This window comes from Phalaenopsis equestris, unplaced genomic scaffold (genome assembly GCF_001263595.1).
Source record: "Phalaenopsis equestris unplaced genomic scaffold, ASM126359v1 Scaffold000873, whole genome shotgun sequence".
Classification (NCBI taxonomy): domain Eukaryota; kingdom Viridiplantae; phylum Streptophyta; class Magnoliopsida; order Asparagales; family Orchidaceae; genus Phalaenopsis; species Phalaenopsis equestris.
Window position 1 is genome coordinate 1,629,510 of NW_018165313.1, and position 12,895 is coordinate 1,642,404.

The 12,895-nt window shown below is 34.0% G+C and overlaps 2 protein-coding genes across 4 annotated transcripts in view; both read left to right on the forward strand.

Moving 5' to 3' along the window:
• The first annotated feature begins 3,536 nt into the window (after nt 1-3,536).
• LOC110031999 (exocyst complex component EXO70B1) lies at nt 3,537-6,686 on the forward strand. Of its 3 annotated transcripts, none has more exons than XM_020735491.1 (3): nt 3,537-3,786; nt 4,403-4,592; nt 4,680-6,686. In XM_020735491.1, exons 2-3 carry the CDS (start codon nt 4,535-4,537, stop codon nt 6,398-6,400), a joined length of 1,779 nt encoding a protein of 592 aa, XP_020591150.1. In that variant the 5' UTR covers nt 3,537-3,786; nt 4,403-4,534; the 3' UTR covers nt 6,401-6,686. The 3 variants fall into 3 exon arrangements, with proteins under 3 accessions (XP_020591150.1, XP_020591149.1, XP_020591151.1); XM_020735490.1 differs by having other exon boundaries at nt 3,537-3,616; XM_020735492.1 differs by lacking the exon at nt 3,537-3,786 and adding an exon at nt 3,851-3,983.
• Nucleotides 6,687-8,475: 1,789 nt separating this feature from the next.
• LOC110031952 (glycine-rich RNA-binding protein 3, mitochondrial-like) overlaps nt 8,476-12,895 on the forward strand; it is a 15,363-nt gene continuing 10,943 nt past the window's right edge. Inside the window, exons 1-4 of the mRNA XM_020735405.1 lie at nt 8,476-8,569; nt 9,210-9,327; nt 9,419-9,487; nt 9,576-9,682. Of these exons, the coding sequence (XP_020591064.1) occupies nt 8,489-8,569; nt 9,210-9,327; nt 9,419-9,487; nt 9,576-9,682 (375 nt within the window). The 5' untranslated portion in view covers nt 8,476-8,488. The remainder of the gene's footprint in view (nt 8,570-9,209; nt 9,328-9,418; nt 9,488-9,575; nt 9,683-12,895) is intronic.

Below are 12,895 nucleotides of genomic sequence, written 5' to 3' on the forward strand. Positions count from 1 at the left end.
TAAATAATTTTAAAAAAATATATTAGGCATGTTTAAAAATTGTGATGATGTGTTAGTGTTACAATATTTTATTTCTTAAGGAATTTGTTAATTTCGTCATCAAAATTTATTATTTTTTTTCCTTGAGACTTTTAAATTAAGAGAATTAGTCTTTTTTTTTAATTTATTTTATAAATTTGTTGAAATTTGAACACCCCCAAGTTTTTTGACTACTAGGCTCTCTAATTTCAAAATTCATAAAGAAAAATAATTTATTTATTATACGAGTCAATTTGTTAATTTTTTTTTTTATTCAGCCTGATTAAAAGTTAAATATATCAAATCCAGTTCAGTGTTAGAATGGATCAATAAAAGTTTGACAAGGCATCAATATGTATGTGTATGTGTTTAATTCTATTAAGATCTTGAGTCTCGTATCGCTCGTGAGTACATAAAACTCGAGAAAAGACCTTATATCGTCGATAGAATGCTAGAGAGAGAGAGATGGGTGAGATTCTTTGGGAGGGATGTTATGAAATATGCTTGTTCTCACTCTTTGAAGGTTTTTTACGTTACAAGATTCCAGAGATAGAGACAAAAAGATGGATCAAGCGGCCCCTCGAGAAAATATCCCCCCATTCTTATATATGAGAGAGAAAGAAATTATAGAACAATCTCTGAAATACGTCAACGGCCGTCATAAATTGTGTTTGCCCCGCTTGCCCCTTGCCTTCCACCCACATCCAGGGCAAGATTCTCTCTTCAAAATCACATAAAACTTTTTGATAATTAAGATTACCATTCAATGACAATTTTATCACATGAAGCATGAGAGAAGCCTTTAAAGATATGTAACAATTTTTGTATGTTAACTTTGCAATAGTTTTAAAGTAAATATTAGTTTCATTATAATTTTGCATTTTACTTTTGTTTATCTTATATATGTTGGATGAAAGCTAGTCTTGTGATTTTTTTATCCGTATCGATGAAAACTCTTATCCTTGATTACATGAGAGAGTGCAACACATAATAAATTTGTCCCCAGTGAAAGTAAAGGTTGGTTCCGCCCCTGCAGTATTCTTGGCTCTCTCTAATACCTTAATGAAAAGTTTATGATGTAAATGTTAGGTACTGCCAACTAATATAAGATATTGCGTGAAAGCATTGGATCCCCAGTATTGGATGACACCTTTAATGAGTGATTGAAAGATATTCTTATCGATCATTATGACTTTCTAGATTTGCTGCCCCCACACACGTGAGCTATGTTGTCTTCACGAGGAAGGTGAGGATGATCAATTCAACCATTTCAGTAGGAGGGCTTGGTTGAGCCACTTCGACATGTGGGTTCAATTCAGTCACTTCGGTAGGTGAGCTTGACTCAACAACATAATTTTTAACAAAATATTTTGTATGCCCATATTCGAGTATACATTATAAAAGTGGATTCTACGATTTTATATTATTACTCAATCATTGTAAATTTTTTGCCACGCAATAGTATTCATAAAAAAACTTGAAAAAAAAAAGAAAGCTATGCTCAAGCACAAACAACCATTGGTGAAAAAAAAAAAAAATCCATCCATGAAACCCTTATTTTTCTCACAAATAAATACTAGCTAATAATATTTTTATATAATTTAAATTTTAAAAAACATATATTAATATATATTAAACTATATTAAAAATTTATGACATATATATATATATATATATATATATATATATATATTTGGGCCATTTACATGCATTCCACACTATTTTATGTATTTACATATCCACACATAAAATTTTATATTTATATTTAAAACACTCAATAGTTTAGCATAACATCAAACATATTATCATTATTAATCTTCTTAAAAGTAACATATATATTTTCATGCACATTTATGTCACCAAGTGTATGAACATAAATATCAATGTTTAATGGACTTTTGCTATTTTTATAATGTATATCTAGACTGCCGCTGAAATGGAAAATTTGAGGGGGAAGAATAAAACATAAGAAAATTATGACCATTTCATGTACATAGAGTTGAATATTAGCCCTCTTGTGCGTTCAAATTAGTATTAAGGAAATCATAAAGACAACCCCACATAATTAATATGTGACGTTTAAAGTGGGAAATGTAATTATTAAGTGATGATTTTTCCATTGCATGTGCTCCGCGGCTCAGAATATCTAGAGATAGTCTATTGACGTGGATTGGGAGTGTAATTAGACATTTTAATTTTCAATTTATCATTTTCTCCCTCACAATTGCTATTATTTATTTTTTTTCATTTAACTGAAATATTCGGTTCAATCAACATTAAACTTTCGCTTCAACATCAAAAGAGAGCTGATGAGCTGACTTAAACTTGTAGAGTTAAGTTTGTGAATCGAAACTACAACCTTATTGTGGAAAATTATACTCTCAACTATTATATCACGGATATATAAACCTTAAGTTTAAATATGATTAACTAATATAGATGAAGCTCAAGTCAGGCATGACTTAGAGTTAAATTTGACTCATTTACGCTCCTAATGAGGATTATATATGACTTTCATGATATAATTTTCAATAAGATATAAAACCAATTGAAATAGTTCTTAGGTATTGATAGATTTTTCAAATGCTGACGGTTGGTATTTATTATTAGGGGCATTTACATAAATAACTCTCAATTCTTTGAATTATGTCTCGTGGGACGAGAGCTAAGCAACATCTATAGAAAAGATGTTAGCTCAAATAATGATTGTTCTTCCCTATTGGGCATAACTCCCTGCAAAAAACTGTTCCTAGCATACCAGCATGCACACTTAAAACCCAATAAACACGCAAAATGACAACATAGAAAACACTTATACAGGCTCAAATTAATGAATGATGGCAAGACAGGATAATCCTAACTACACCCCACTTTATTCTAATCAACCATCCAGATCAAGATGACCTAGTTATACACACCTACGTGTGTGCAAAAGATGTGGCTAAGACTGGTGTGTGACTTTCATATTTAAAACCCGAATCTCATATTTCACTTAATTCTTTCTTATCATATCAAAACTATCATAAATTATCAATGATCATAAATCAAATCCATATTTTCACAAATAGATAAAATGATATGTTGGTAAACATCAAAATTTTAACATGAGATATAAATAAATAGGAATTCTGTCTTACTTACGTAGATTTCTCAAGAAAATATTGAAATAATTTTATTCAATTTTTTTTAATAAATTAGTCAAATGGGGTTTGTTGTATACTTTTATATTTTAAAAATTCCTTTAAAATATAAATTTAACATGGGCTAAATTCTATCTTATAATTTTGAGAGTAAGAAGTCAATGACAAAGTCAACTCAAAGCTTCCCTTATTCATTCGATCCTCTAATCTTCGTTTTTCCCAAACGTCCGATCGTGATCAGACGGTTGAATCGCTTCTCTCATCATTAAATTTGGGAAACTAACCCACTCAACAACCATCCAGCTGTCCAATTAATCTCCGTTACGTAATTTAAGAAAAAAATTTGGCTTTTCCGATATTATACATCTTATTCGGAAGAAGAGGCGAGGAAGCTCCCGCTGTCAGCTCAGCCTCAGCTCAAGAGAGAGAGAGAGAAGCGAAATCGCCATTAGAGCAAGGTACGAAGCTTCCGGTGACCCTCTTTTGGTTGTTTTTCAATCGAAAGGAATACTGAATAGGGTTTGTAGAGGAAGACAAAGCTATCTCTTTCTTCTACCTCGAAAGATGTTTTCTTGGACAGAGATCTTTGCTTGCTCGTGTATTCCTCGAAGCTTCCTGCCGTGCCCACGTAATTTGCGGAGCGATGTTGTTTTCGTTTTTGATTTTTTTTTAAATTGGGGGATAAAAGTTTTTCTTAGCTAAAATTCGTACCCTTTTTTTAATTCCTGTATTGTGTTCCCAGGAGCTTAAAGTTTGGATTTTTAGGGCTTTTCCAGTCTGTTCTTTGTTCTATTGTTCCTCTTGGCTCATTGATTTCTACTCAAGGTTCTTTTCCTTTCTACACTAGAGCTGAACTGTAATTAGGTTTCTTTCTTGTTCGACTTTTCTTTTTTTTATTGTGTTTGGAAGTTTGAAATCCATGGCTGTATGGTGGATTTTATGTGTTTGATTTATCAGTGGTCTTCAAGCTAGGTTAGCTTATTTTATTAAATCCATCCGGTCTATGATTATATTGAGTTTACAGATTGTCTTCGTTCCTCTCTCTTTTGCAATCTGAATAAATTCAGTCGGGAGCTTTTGTCATTCTATTCCTAAAGGAGCTCTGGATTCTTTCATAAGATCCCAAAAATTAATTAAATTAGCATATCTATCTCTTTCTTTGAACAAAACTTGTTTATTTCTATAGCTATTATCAAGCATCAAAATTTCACTCTAAAATAAACTTCTTCTTCCCATTTTAACAGTAAATGTTTAAAAGGATTCAAGCTTGTTCTATTATGAGGAGTCATTGAGGCTCGGATGCATCAGAAGTTTGCTGAACAGACTATCTCAGATTTTTTGCCTTTTTCTGTCTCATTAACTTTATCCCAAAAGCCATGGCAGATTGTGCATCAGTTGTAGGCGTCCAAGTCACCAACCAGAAGCTTTTAACAGGTAAAAGAATTCTTCAAGTCCTTTAACAAATGACTCACCCTGCTGATTCTGTGTTCTCAATTATAAATGATGTTGCTGCATTTGCAGAAGAAGGAGAATTGGCTGAAATCGAAGCGCGGCTCGGCATATTGCACGAAAAAGTTGTCAACTTTGATTCGGATCAATCCATGATATGGGACCGAGACCCTGAAGAAGCTTCTGAATTCCTGCAAGTTATTGACGAAATTCGGCAGCTTGTTGATCGGTTGATAACCTCGTCCTTGTACAATAAGCTGCTATGCTACGCAGATAGCACCCTTCAGATGGCCATGTCTAGGCTTGAGGATGAGTTTGTGCACCTGTTGAGGCAGTATAAGCAGCCTTTGGAGCCTGAGCACATGTCGTTTCGTTCTGTGGAAGACGAACTTTCAGAGGACTTCTCTTATAGCTCATTTGAAGAAGAAGCAATTCAGGGTAGAAGCCAGCATGACAGCAGCCGGAAATCCGAAGATTTTGTCGTCGATCTCATCCATCCTGATGTTTTATGTGACCTCAGATCCATAGCTGAAACAATGTTTGTTTCCAAGTATGACAAGGAGTGCTGCCAAGCCTACATTAGTGTCAGAAAGGATGCACTAGATGAATGCCTTTCTGTTCTTCGTATTGAAAAACTGAGCATCGAGGAAGTCCTGCAGCTGGAATGGGCGTCGCTGAATTCCATGATCAAGAGATGGAACCGAGCTCTCAAAGTTTTTGTTCGTGTTTATCTTTCGAGCGAAAGTCGTCTTTGTGATCTTATCTTTGCGGAGTTTTCAGTGTCACTTAGACAGACATGCTTTGTTGAGATCTGTAAGAGTTCAATCATGCAATTTCTCAACTTAGGGGAAGCCATAGCCGTTGGACCGCTTAAGCCCGAAAAGCTTTTCAGGATACTCGACATGTATGAGGGCTTAGCCGATCTTCTCACCGACATCGAATTGCTTTTTCCAAACGAGTCAGGCTCTTTTGTTGTGAATGAGTGCAATGAGATTTTGTCCAGGCTTGGTGAGTATGTGAGAGGAACCTTTTTTGCGTTCAAGAATGCGATTCGACAAAACACATCAACCACCGGTTTTGCCGGCGGCGGAGTTCATCCTCTCACAAAGTATGTCATGAACTACATCAAAGCACTTGCAGATTACAGTGTGACCATGAATATGCTCCTTGGGGAAGAAAATGGGCTGCAGGAAGAGGCTAATGGTTTATCTCCTATGACTACCAATCTACAATCTGTGACCTCAATACTTGAGTCAAACCTTACCGACAGATCGATGTTATACGTCGACGCTGCGCTGCAGAGCTTGTTTTTGATGAACAACATATGTTACATGGTTCAGAAGGTGAAGGACTCCGATCTCCAGCCCATTTTTGGGGACAACTGGATCCGTTCGCACAATCGGAAGTTCACCCAACACGCCACAAACTACGAACGAGCTTCATGGAATCCGGTGCTTCTTTTCCTGAAGGATGAAGGCATCATCAACCATGGTTGCAGCACTCCTTCAAAAACTGTTCTCAAGGAGAGATTCAAGCGCTTTAACCAGGCGTTCGAAGAGATTTATAGGACTCAGATAAATTGGTCTGTTCCTTACGTTGATCTCAGAGAAGATTTGAGGATCTCGATATCACTCAAGGTGCTGCAAGCTTACAGAACTTTCATCGGAAGGTATGCGAGCCATCTCGATGCGGTGCGGCATCGCGAACATTACATTAAGTATTACCCGGAGGATTTGGAGTTGGCATTGTTGGATCTCTTCGAGGGGAGCTCTTCAAGGGGACGCCGAAGATGATGAATCCTCAAAGAAGGCGAGCTTTGAGGTGGATCGAGAAGGAGAATCGGTGGTAGAATAATCATGTTTTGTTCATCTTTTGTATAATCTAATTGAATGTTGGATGAAGTACTAATTTGTTCATGTTTGTATGTTGATGTACTGATCTTAATTCTAAGAGTTGTTTTGATGAAATAATACACCTCAGTCATTCAAAATATGGAGCAAAAGCACATGTTGTTATGATAGTTTAGTATGTTGATGCATGTAGCAATAATGCAAAATGTTTGTAATATTCATATTAACTATTAAGGCACCTTAGAGGTTGGAATAATATTTCTTATATTTCATTCAAGGGTCCAATTGTAATACTTTGGTAAGGGTTTATATGTTCTTATTCTATGTAGATTCATTGTTTTATGTTATTTTTATGAAATTATACACTTCAGTCATTCAAACTAAGCTGTGAGTGATAAGTATTGAGGTTGTGTATTGTGATAGTTCTTTGAGAGGCTAAAGTAGCATGAACTTTGAGCGACATAAGGTGCAAGGAGGTCATAAAGCCTACAAAGAATGATAGAGTTGTCCTTTTTATATTTATAGGTAAAGGTGAAACTTAAGGTCAATAGTCGAAATAATATAAGATGTTTAAGGTGGTGATTAGGGCAATCATAATAGTTCTTTTTCGTGATATAGAAACATTTTTTTTGCAATTTAATCCATTTAGGACTTAGTAAATTTGAATTTACGGGATTTATTAAATCCTAATAACTTAAATCTCATCACTTGCCATACAACCCCTAAATGCATTTGCACTTTGAAGGGCTTGATATTTTTTACCACTGGGATCCACTTTATGCAAACATATCAATTGCATTTGACCTGTGAAGGCTTTTAAGATAATTCTTCTCATTGAGACAGTATGTTTACCTACAAAATTTGTTGGTTAAAATTTGCATGGTAATCTCTCGTTGGCTTTTCTGTTGAGTGAAAACTTTATGTAACAGAAATATTTACTGTAAAATGAATCTCTTTAGTGTTTCCTTTGACAAAAAAATGAAATGAAATGATGTTATATTACTTCATAATTTATGTACCTTCAAAGTTCTAGCAAAATGATTTTGGGTGCTGAGTCATCAAAAAATACATTTGGTCAAGCACCAATCTCATAACATATTAGAATTGACAATAACTTCAGGATTATTTCAAAGACTTTTTAAGGCGCAATAATCTGTGATCAAAGAAAATAATATAGATAGTTTGTTAAAGTGTTCTGAGACTATGACCAAAATAACCAAACTGCTACTCTCAAAATTACAGATAAGCAAATCTCCAAATGAAATGACATGGATTTTAATTGGAGAGACTTTAGAGAACTAAGAAGAGTATAATACTCTGTGTGGTAATTAAGGTCTACGATCCATATCAGTAATCAATGTCATCACAAAGTCATTGACCAATGAAAAATTATTGCGTGCGGATTGCGGTGTCCGATTGGACCTTCAAATATTTAGAGTTTGCCCCATTCTAATAATAAAAAAAACAAAAGATGCATTTTAGTGATCTAGATCGAACACAAACTATAAATTTGAGCGCAGTGTTCGTACGCAATAAGCACTCTTGCCTAATCTTCATCACCATTCTATTATTATTTGTTCAGCATCCTCCAAATGTTATTGCTCGCTTATCACTTCTCAATCCCTGTTCATTGACCACCACTATCCAACTTCTAATGTTATTGCCAACAATCATCTGACATAAATATATTGCTAATGGTTAATGAGGAATGACTGGATGCTATAATACAAGCCCCGACGCCTAAGAATTCGAGTACCGCACCTTACACTTGAGAGGAATCGAACCCAGACCAAGGGGGACTTACAACTGACAAGCAGATGCCCGACCAACTGATCTGAGTACACGGCACACACATGCACACACACTAAATGATATGTATGCAAATCTTTCTATCTATAAATTTGAAAATTTAAATATTAAAATTTTAAAAGATGAGAATTATCTGGTCTGTATGTAAATATCCTAATTTTATAAGCAATAATCTTACACCAACGGCGAGGATTGATCCTCAGCTTATATAAATTTTGCTATATGTCTAGCTGCCAAATACATAAAACCTCGGGCTCAGCCTGCCCTAGGGTTTTAAGCAGGGAAGGGGGAGGCAATCGACAGGTAAAGAAAGGGAATCTTAAACCCTAATCTTGATCGGTATTTTCTCTCTCTTCACCCTCTCCTCTAGGCTTTATGATGCGTTTGTTTATTCGATGATTGATTCTGTTGGATGCTGCCTATCGATTACAGTAGGGTGTTCGGGGCTGTTCAATTTTTTTGCTACTTTCTCATCTCTTTTTTGTCGGTTTAATTTTCTATGGTCGACTGAGCTCTTTTGGTATCAGAAAGCGGTGTATAGATGGATTTGCCTTGTTATTCTATCTGTGGTGTTGATAGGGCATTATCTTGCTAGATGTTGTCCTTCTTTTCGATTTTCTTTTGGTTTGATTAATCTTTTGAATGTTTCGAAATATAAAACGCCTTCTAATTTGGCTGATTAATGAATTATGAACAGGTTATGCGAATTAATCGAATAGAGAAAGTAATAAAATTTAAGGCGTCATCGTAAGGTAATGAGCATGCCGCCACTTCGATGATTTATGTTCCGACTGCTTCATGCTGTGCCATTGTTTTCGACAGTTGTTTGCTTTCTCTGTAACCAAAATGCATTATTGTATATGGGATGTAACATCGGACTCTTTTTTGATACTGATAAAATTCATTTCATTTCTACGGTTTAATCTATTTCTTCTTTGGAAAGTTCAGAGTAATGGCCTTTACCAGTAAAATTGGGAGTCTCCTCAAGCAGGCGTTGTCATCTAAACCTTCAATCTATCAGGCAGTGAGATGCATGTCATCATCGAAAGTCTTTGTTGGAGGTCCGATATTTTAGCTTTGTTAATTTTTGGATCTTTCTGGGTTTGATTTCTAATTTCTAATTGCATCTGATATTCTTTTGCATTTTGATAGGACTCTCTTATGGCACAGATGATCAAACTCTTAGGGAAGCATTCTCTGGCTATGGCGAAGTTATTGAAGGTATACATATATATATTTTGAATATTCTGCCGTCTTCATTATGGTTTTGTAGAGCTTTTTTTAACAATCAAATTCACAACTTCTCCAGCTAGGGTTATCCTTGATCGGGAGACTGGGAGGTCAAGGGGTTTTGGATTTATAACTTTCACATCTGGTGAAGAGGCCTCAGCTGCAATAACTGCCATGGATGGAAAGGTATTCCTATTTTTTATCTAGCTTTTAGGCATCCAAACTAGATGGATGCATAGGTCTTTCTTGTTGTGCTAATTTTACTTTGTTACTAGGCATTAGTGAGAGCAAGATGCATTTTCATATGAGCTGAGTTAGCATGCGGTAATTTGTTTTTGCAGTGAAATTTTATTATGCAATCAAAATGCGCTATTTGAAAGTTTCAACTTTGGGAAGGTTTGGGATGAGTTAACAGACACAAATAATACGCTGGTATTTAATAAGAAAAAAAATTAGCCATATAAAGGTTATTTATTATTGAATTGGCAAGTACTTTTAAATCAAAATTAAAATTTTTGATGTGCTATGATAGAGCAGCTAATGAATGTTTATGGGTTGGACTTGATTTTGCTAAGAATGTTGAAATTGTGAATTTACAACCATCTATTCGTTGAAGGGATTTTTCTGTATCGAAGCAATTTTATAAAGCCCAAGCCAAACAAAACAGGCGATACCAAAGTACATTGCTTGAATGCAACTACAAATACATGTTAATAACTGATTAAAAAGGTGCCACTTTATTGAGTATATTATGAGTTCCTATCATAATGCATTCACTTAGTGATGGATAAATTTCATGCATACATTTTTTTATACTATATTTATGTATGTGGCATATGGTCTTGCCGATTTTTTTATGTCAAAGGCATGTAATACTACAAATTATGAAGCATTTGACACGGATGCAACAACAAAGTGTTATTTTAAAAGAGACATGGCATATTGTAGACACAATTATTAAACTATGAACTTATAATATGTAATCAAATTATTGATTCTAGTATTTTCTACTAAAGGCATTACATAATGAAGTATAATATGTTATACATTTACTTCTATTAAAAAAATTAACAATGACAAAAAAAAGTTAAGTACTATCAATAATAATAAGAAATGCTTTATCATTTGTAGAAATATTCATCTCTCATTAATGCATCAGCAATAGTTTTAATTAATCATTGTTAGTTTTTACATATTTTTTTAGTATCAACATTTCCTACAATATATAAAAAATTTAAGAAGTAATACTAATATTCTCTTCAAAATAATAAAATAAAATATGATTATATGAGCATGTTAATCTTGTATAATTAATTATAGTTAACAATTTCCATGTTATGATCATCATTATCTCTAGCACCTTTGCACGCTTCAAATGGCCTCTCCCCCTTCATCTAGAAAATTTGTAGTTTTGAAATGAGCTCATCAAAAGAGAGCTTAGCAAATTCAAGATTTCTAATGATATCTATATCATATTTAATGTATACCTACCAATATCTCACAATTTAGTCTATTCTTGAATATATTATAGGCTCTTCTTATGTAAAAGATGACATTTAGAATGCACAAATATTAAATCATCAACTTGTTGAGTTTGATCTTATTTCTATTTGAGTTAATTGATAATAAAATATGTACTTTAATTTCTTTCCCTATGGTGATATAGATGGGGATGTTAATAGTAGAATTCAAGTTGGTTGGTTGAAGTGGAGGAATGCTTCGGGCCTTTTGTGTGATAGAAAAGTACCGCTAAGACTGAAAGGAAAATTTTATAAGACGGTGGTGAGATCTGCAATGCTCTATGGCGTTGAATGTTGGCCTTTAAAAGAGAAGCATAATAATAAGTTAAGTGTTGCCGAGATGAGAATGATTAGGTGGATGAGTGGCTTTACACTTAGAGACAAAATGCGGAATGAATATATTCGTGATAGGGTTGGTGTAGCTCCTGTGACAGACAAAATTAGAGAAAGTCGTCTTAGATGGTTTGGTCATATTAAACGTCGACCATTAGATGATCCGATTAGGAGAGTAGATGTTTTAAATTCGACTTGTGTTAAGAAAGGCAGAGGTAGACCTAGGAAGACTTGGGCTTATTGTATTAAAAATGATCTTAATTTACTAGAACTAAATGAAAATATGACACTAAATAGGACGCAATGGAGAAAAAGGATTCATGTAGCCGACCCCACGTAGTGGGATTAAGGCTTTGTTGTTGTTGTTGTTGTTGTAATGCCTTAGAGGCTATTGAGTAATGATTGACTAAAACACCACTAAGTTCAATGAAGTTAACAAATTTAAATTATTCTTCTCTCTTTTATATATTGAAAAGGCCTCTTCGAGAATTTGATATTGCTATATCTTTATCTCTAGCAATATGATTTGAGGTTTCACTCTGCTAAGTATGTCTATAATACCTAAGAACAAATTCATTTAGACGTTAATAAACTTTTTGGGGGCTAAGCTAAGATAAACTAAGTATTTAATTGTTATGTTGAATTAGGGGAATGGACTGAACAATAAGGTGAGGTATTGTTTTTGTTTCATCTTTGCATGCAAATGTATTACGCCACCTTATGGAAGGTGGACTCTTTGTTATCTATTTTTACTTCTTTTTGATGTATTAACCCTTTCACATTTTCAATCATATAATCCATTATATCATACAAATGTTTGATATAAGTCTGGTTTTCATCAATTAATTTTAGCATTATTTATATTGGCTAATCTATTTTCTTCCTTATTCTCTTTATCTTCTCGATACATGTTCCTTTATCACTGATCATTGTGGTTTGCAATTATTTTTTAATATTTTAAGTTGTGTAAGAGTAATTATTATTGATGCAAAACACAATTCTACTATATCTAATATGTTTTTGCTTCAAATTCATTGAAAATTGAAAGTTTGTCCTCAAGATCATATTGTTGGGAGGGGTGATGCTCGTTTAGATTGCTAGTGGCTACATATAAAAAAAAATTTACTAAATTAATATGAATTCTTCGCCAAATGAAATGGAAATGTGGCTGAATAGAATATTCAAGTAATTTTGTTAAAAAAATTATCTTTTTTGCTTGAAAATTAAATGCTCTTTTAATATCAATTTTTGGTTTAATAATTATTATTTTTTTTATTTTTACCCTCGATACTAAATAGTTTTCAACTCAATTTTGAGGTAGAATGTTGTTTCATTTAGGGTGAGTTTGGGAGGTCGTTTTTGCTGCGGTGGCATTTTGAAAACGCCGACATATCGTTTAATTTGAGCGTCTCGCAGGCGTTTTCAAAACGGAGTTTTGGTTTTATTTAAGGAAGCAGGACGTGGGATCGAAAAATGCTTCCCATGCCCTTCTGCTTCGTGTGGCGGATGGAGGAAGAGAGTGATCGAGCGCGATCGGAAATTGGAG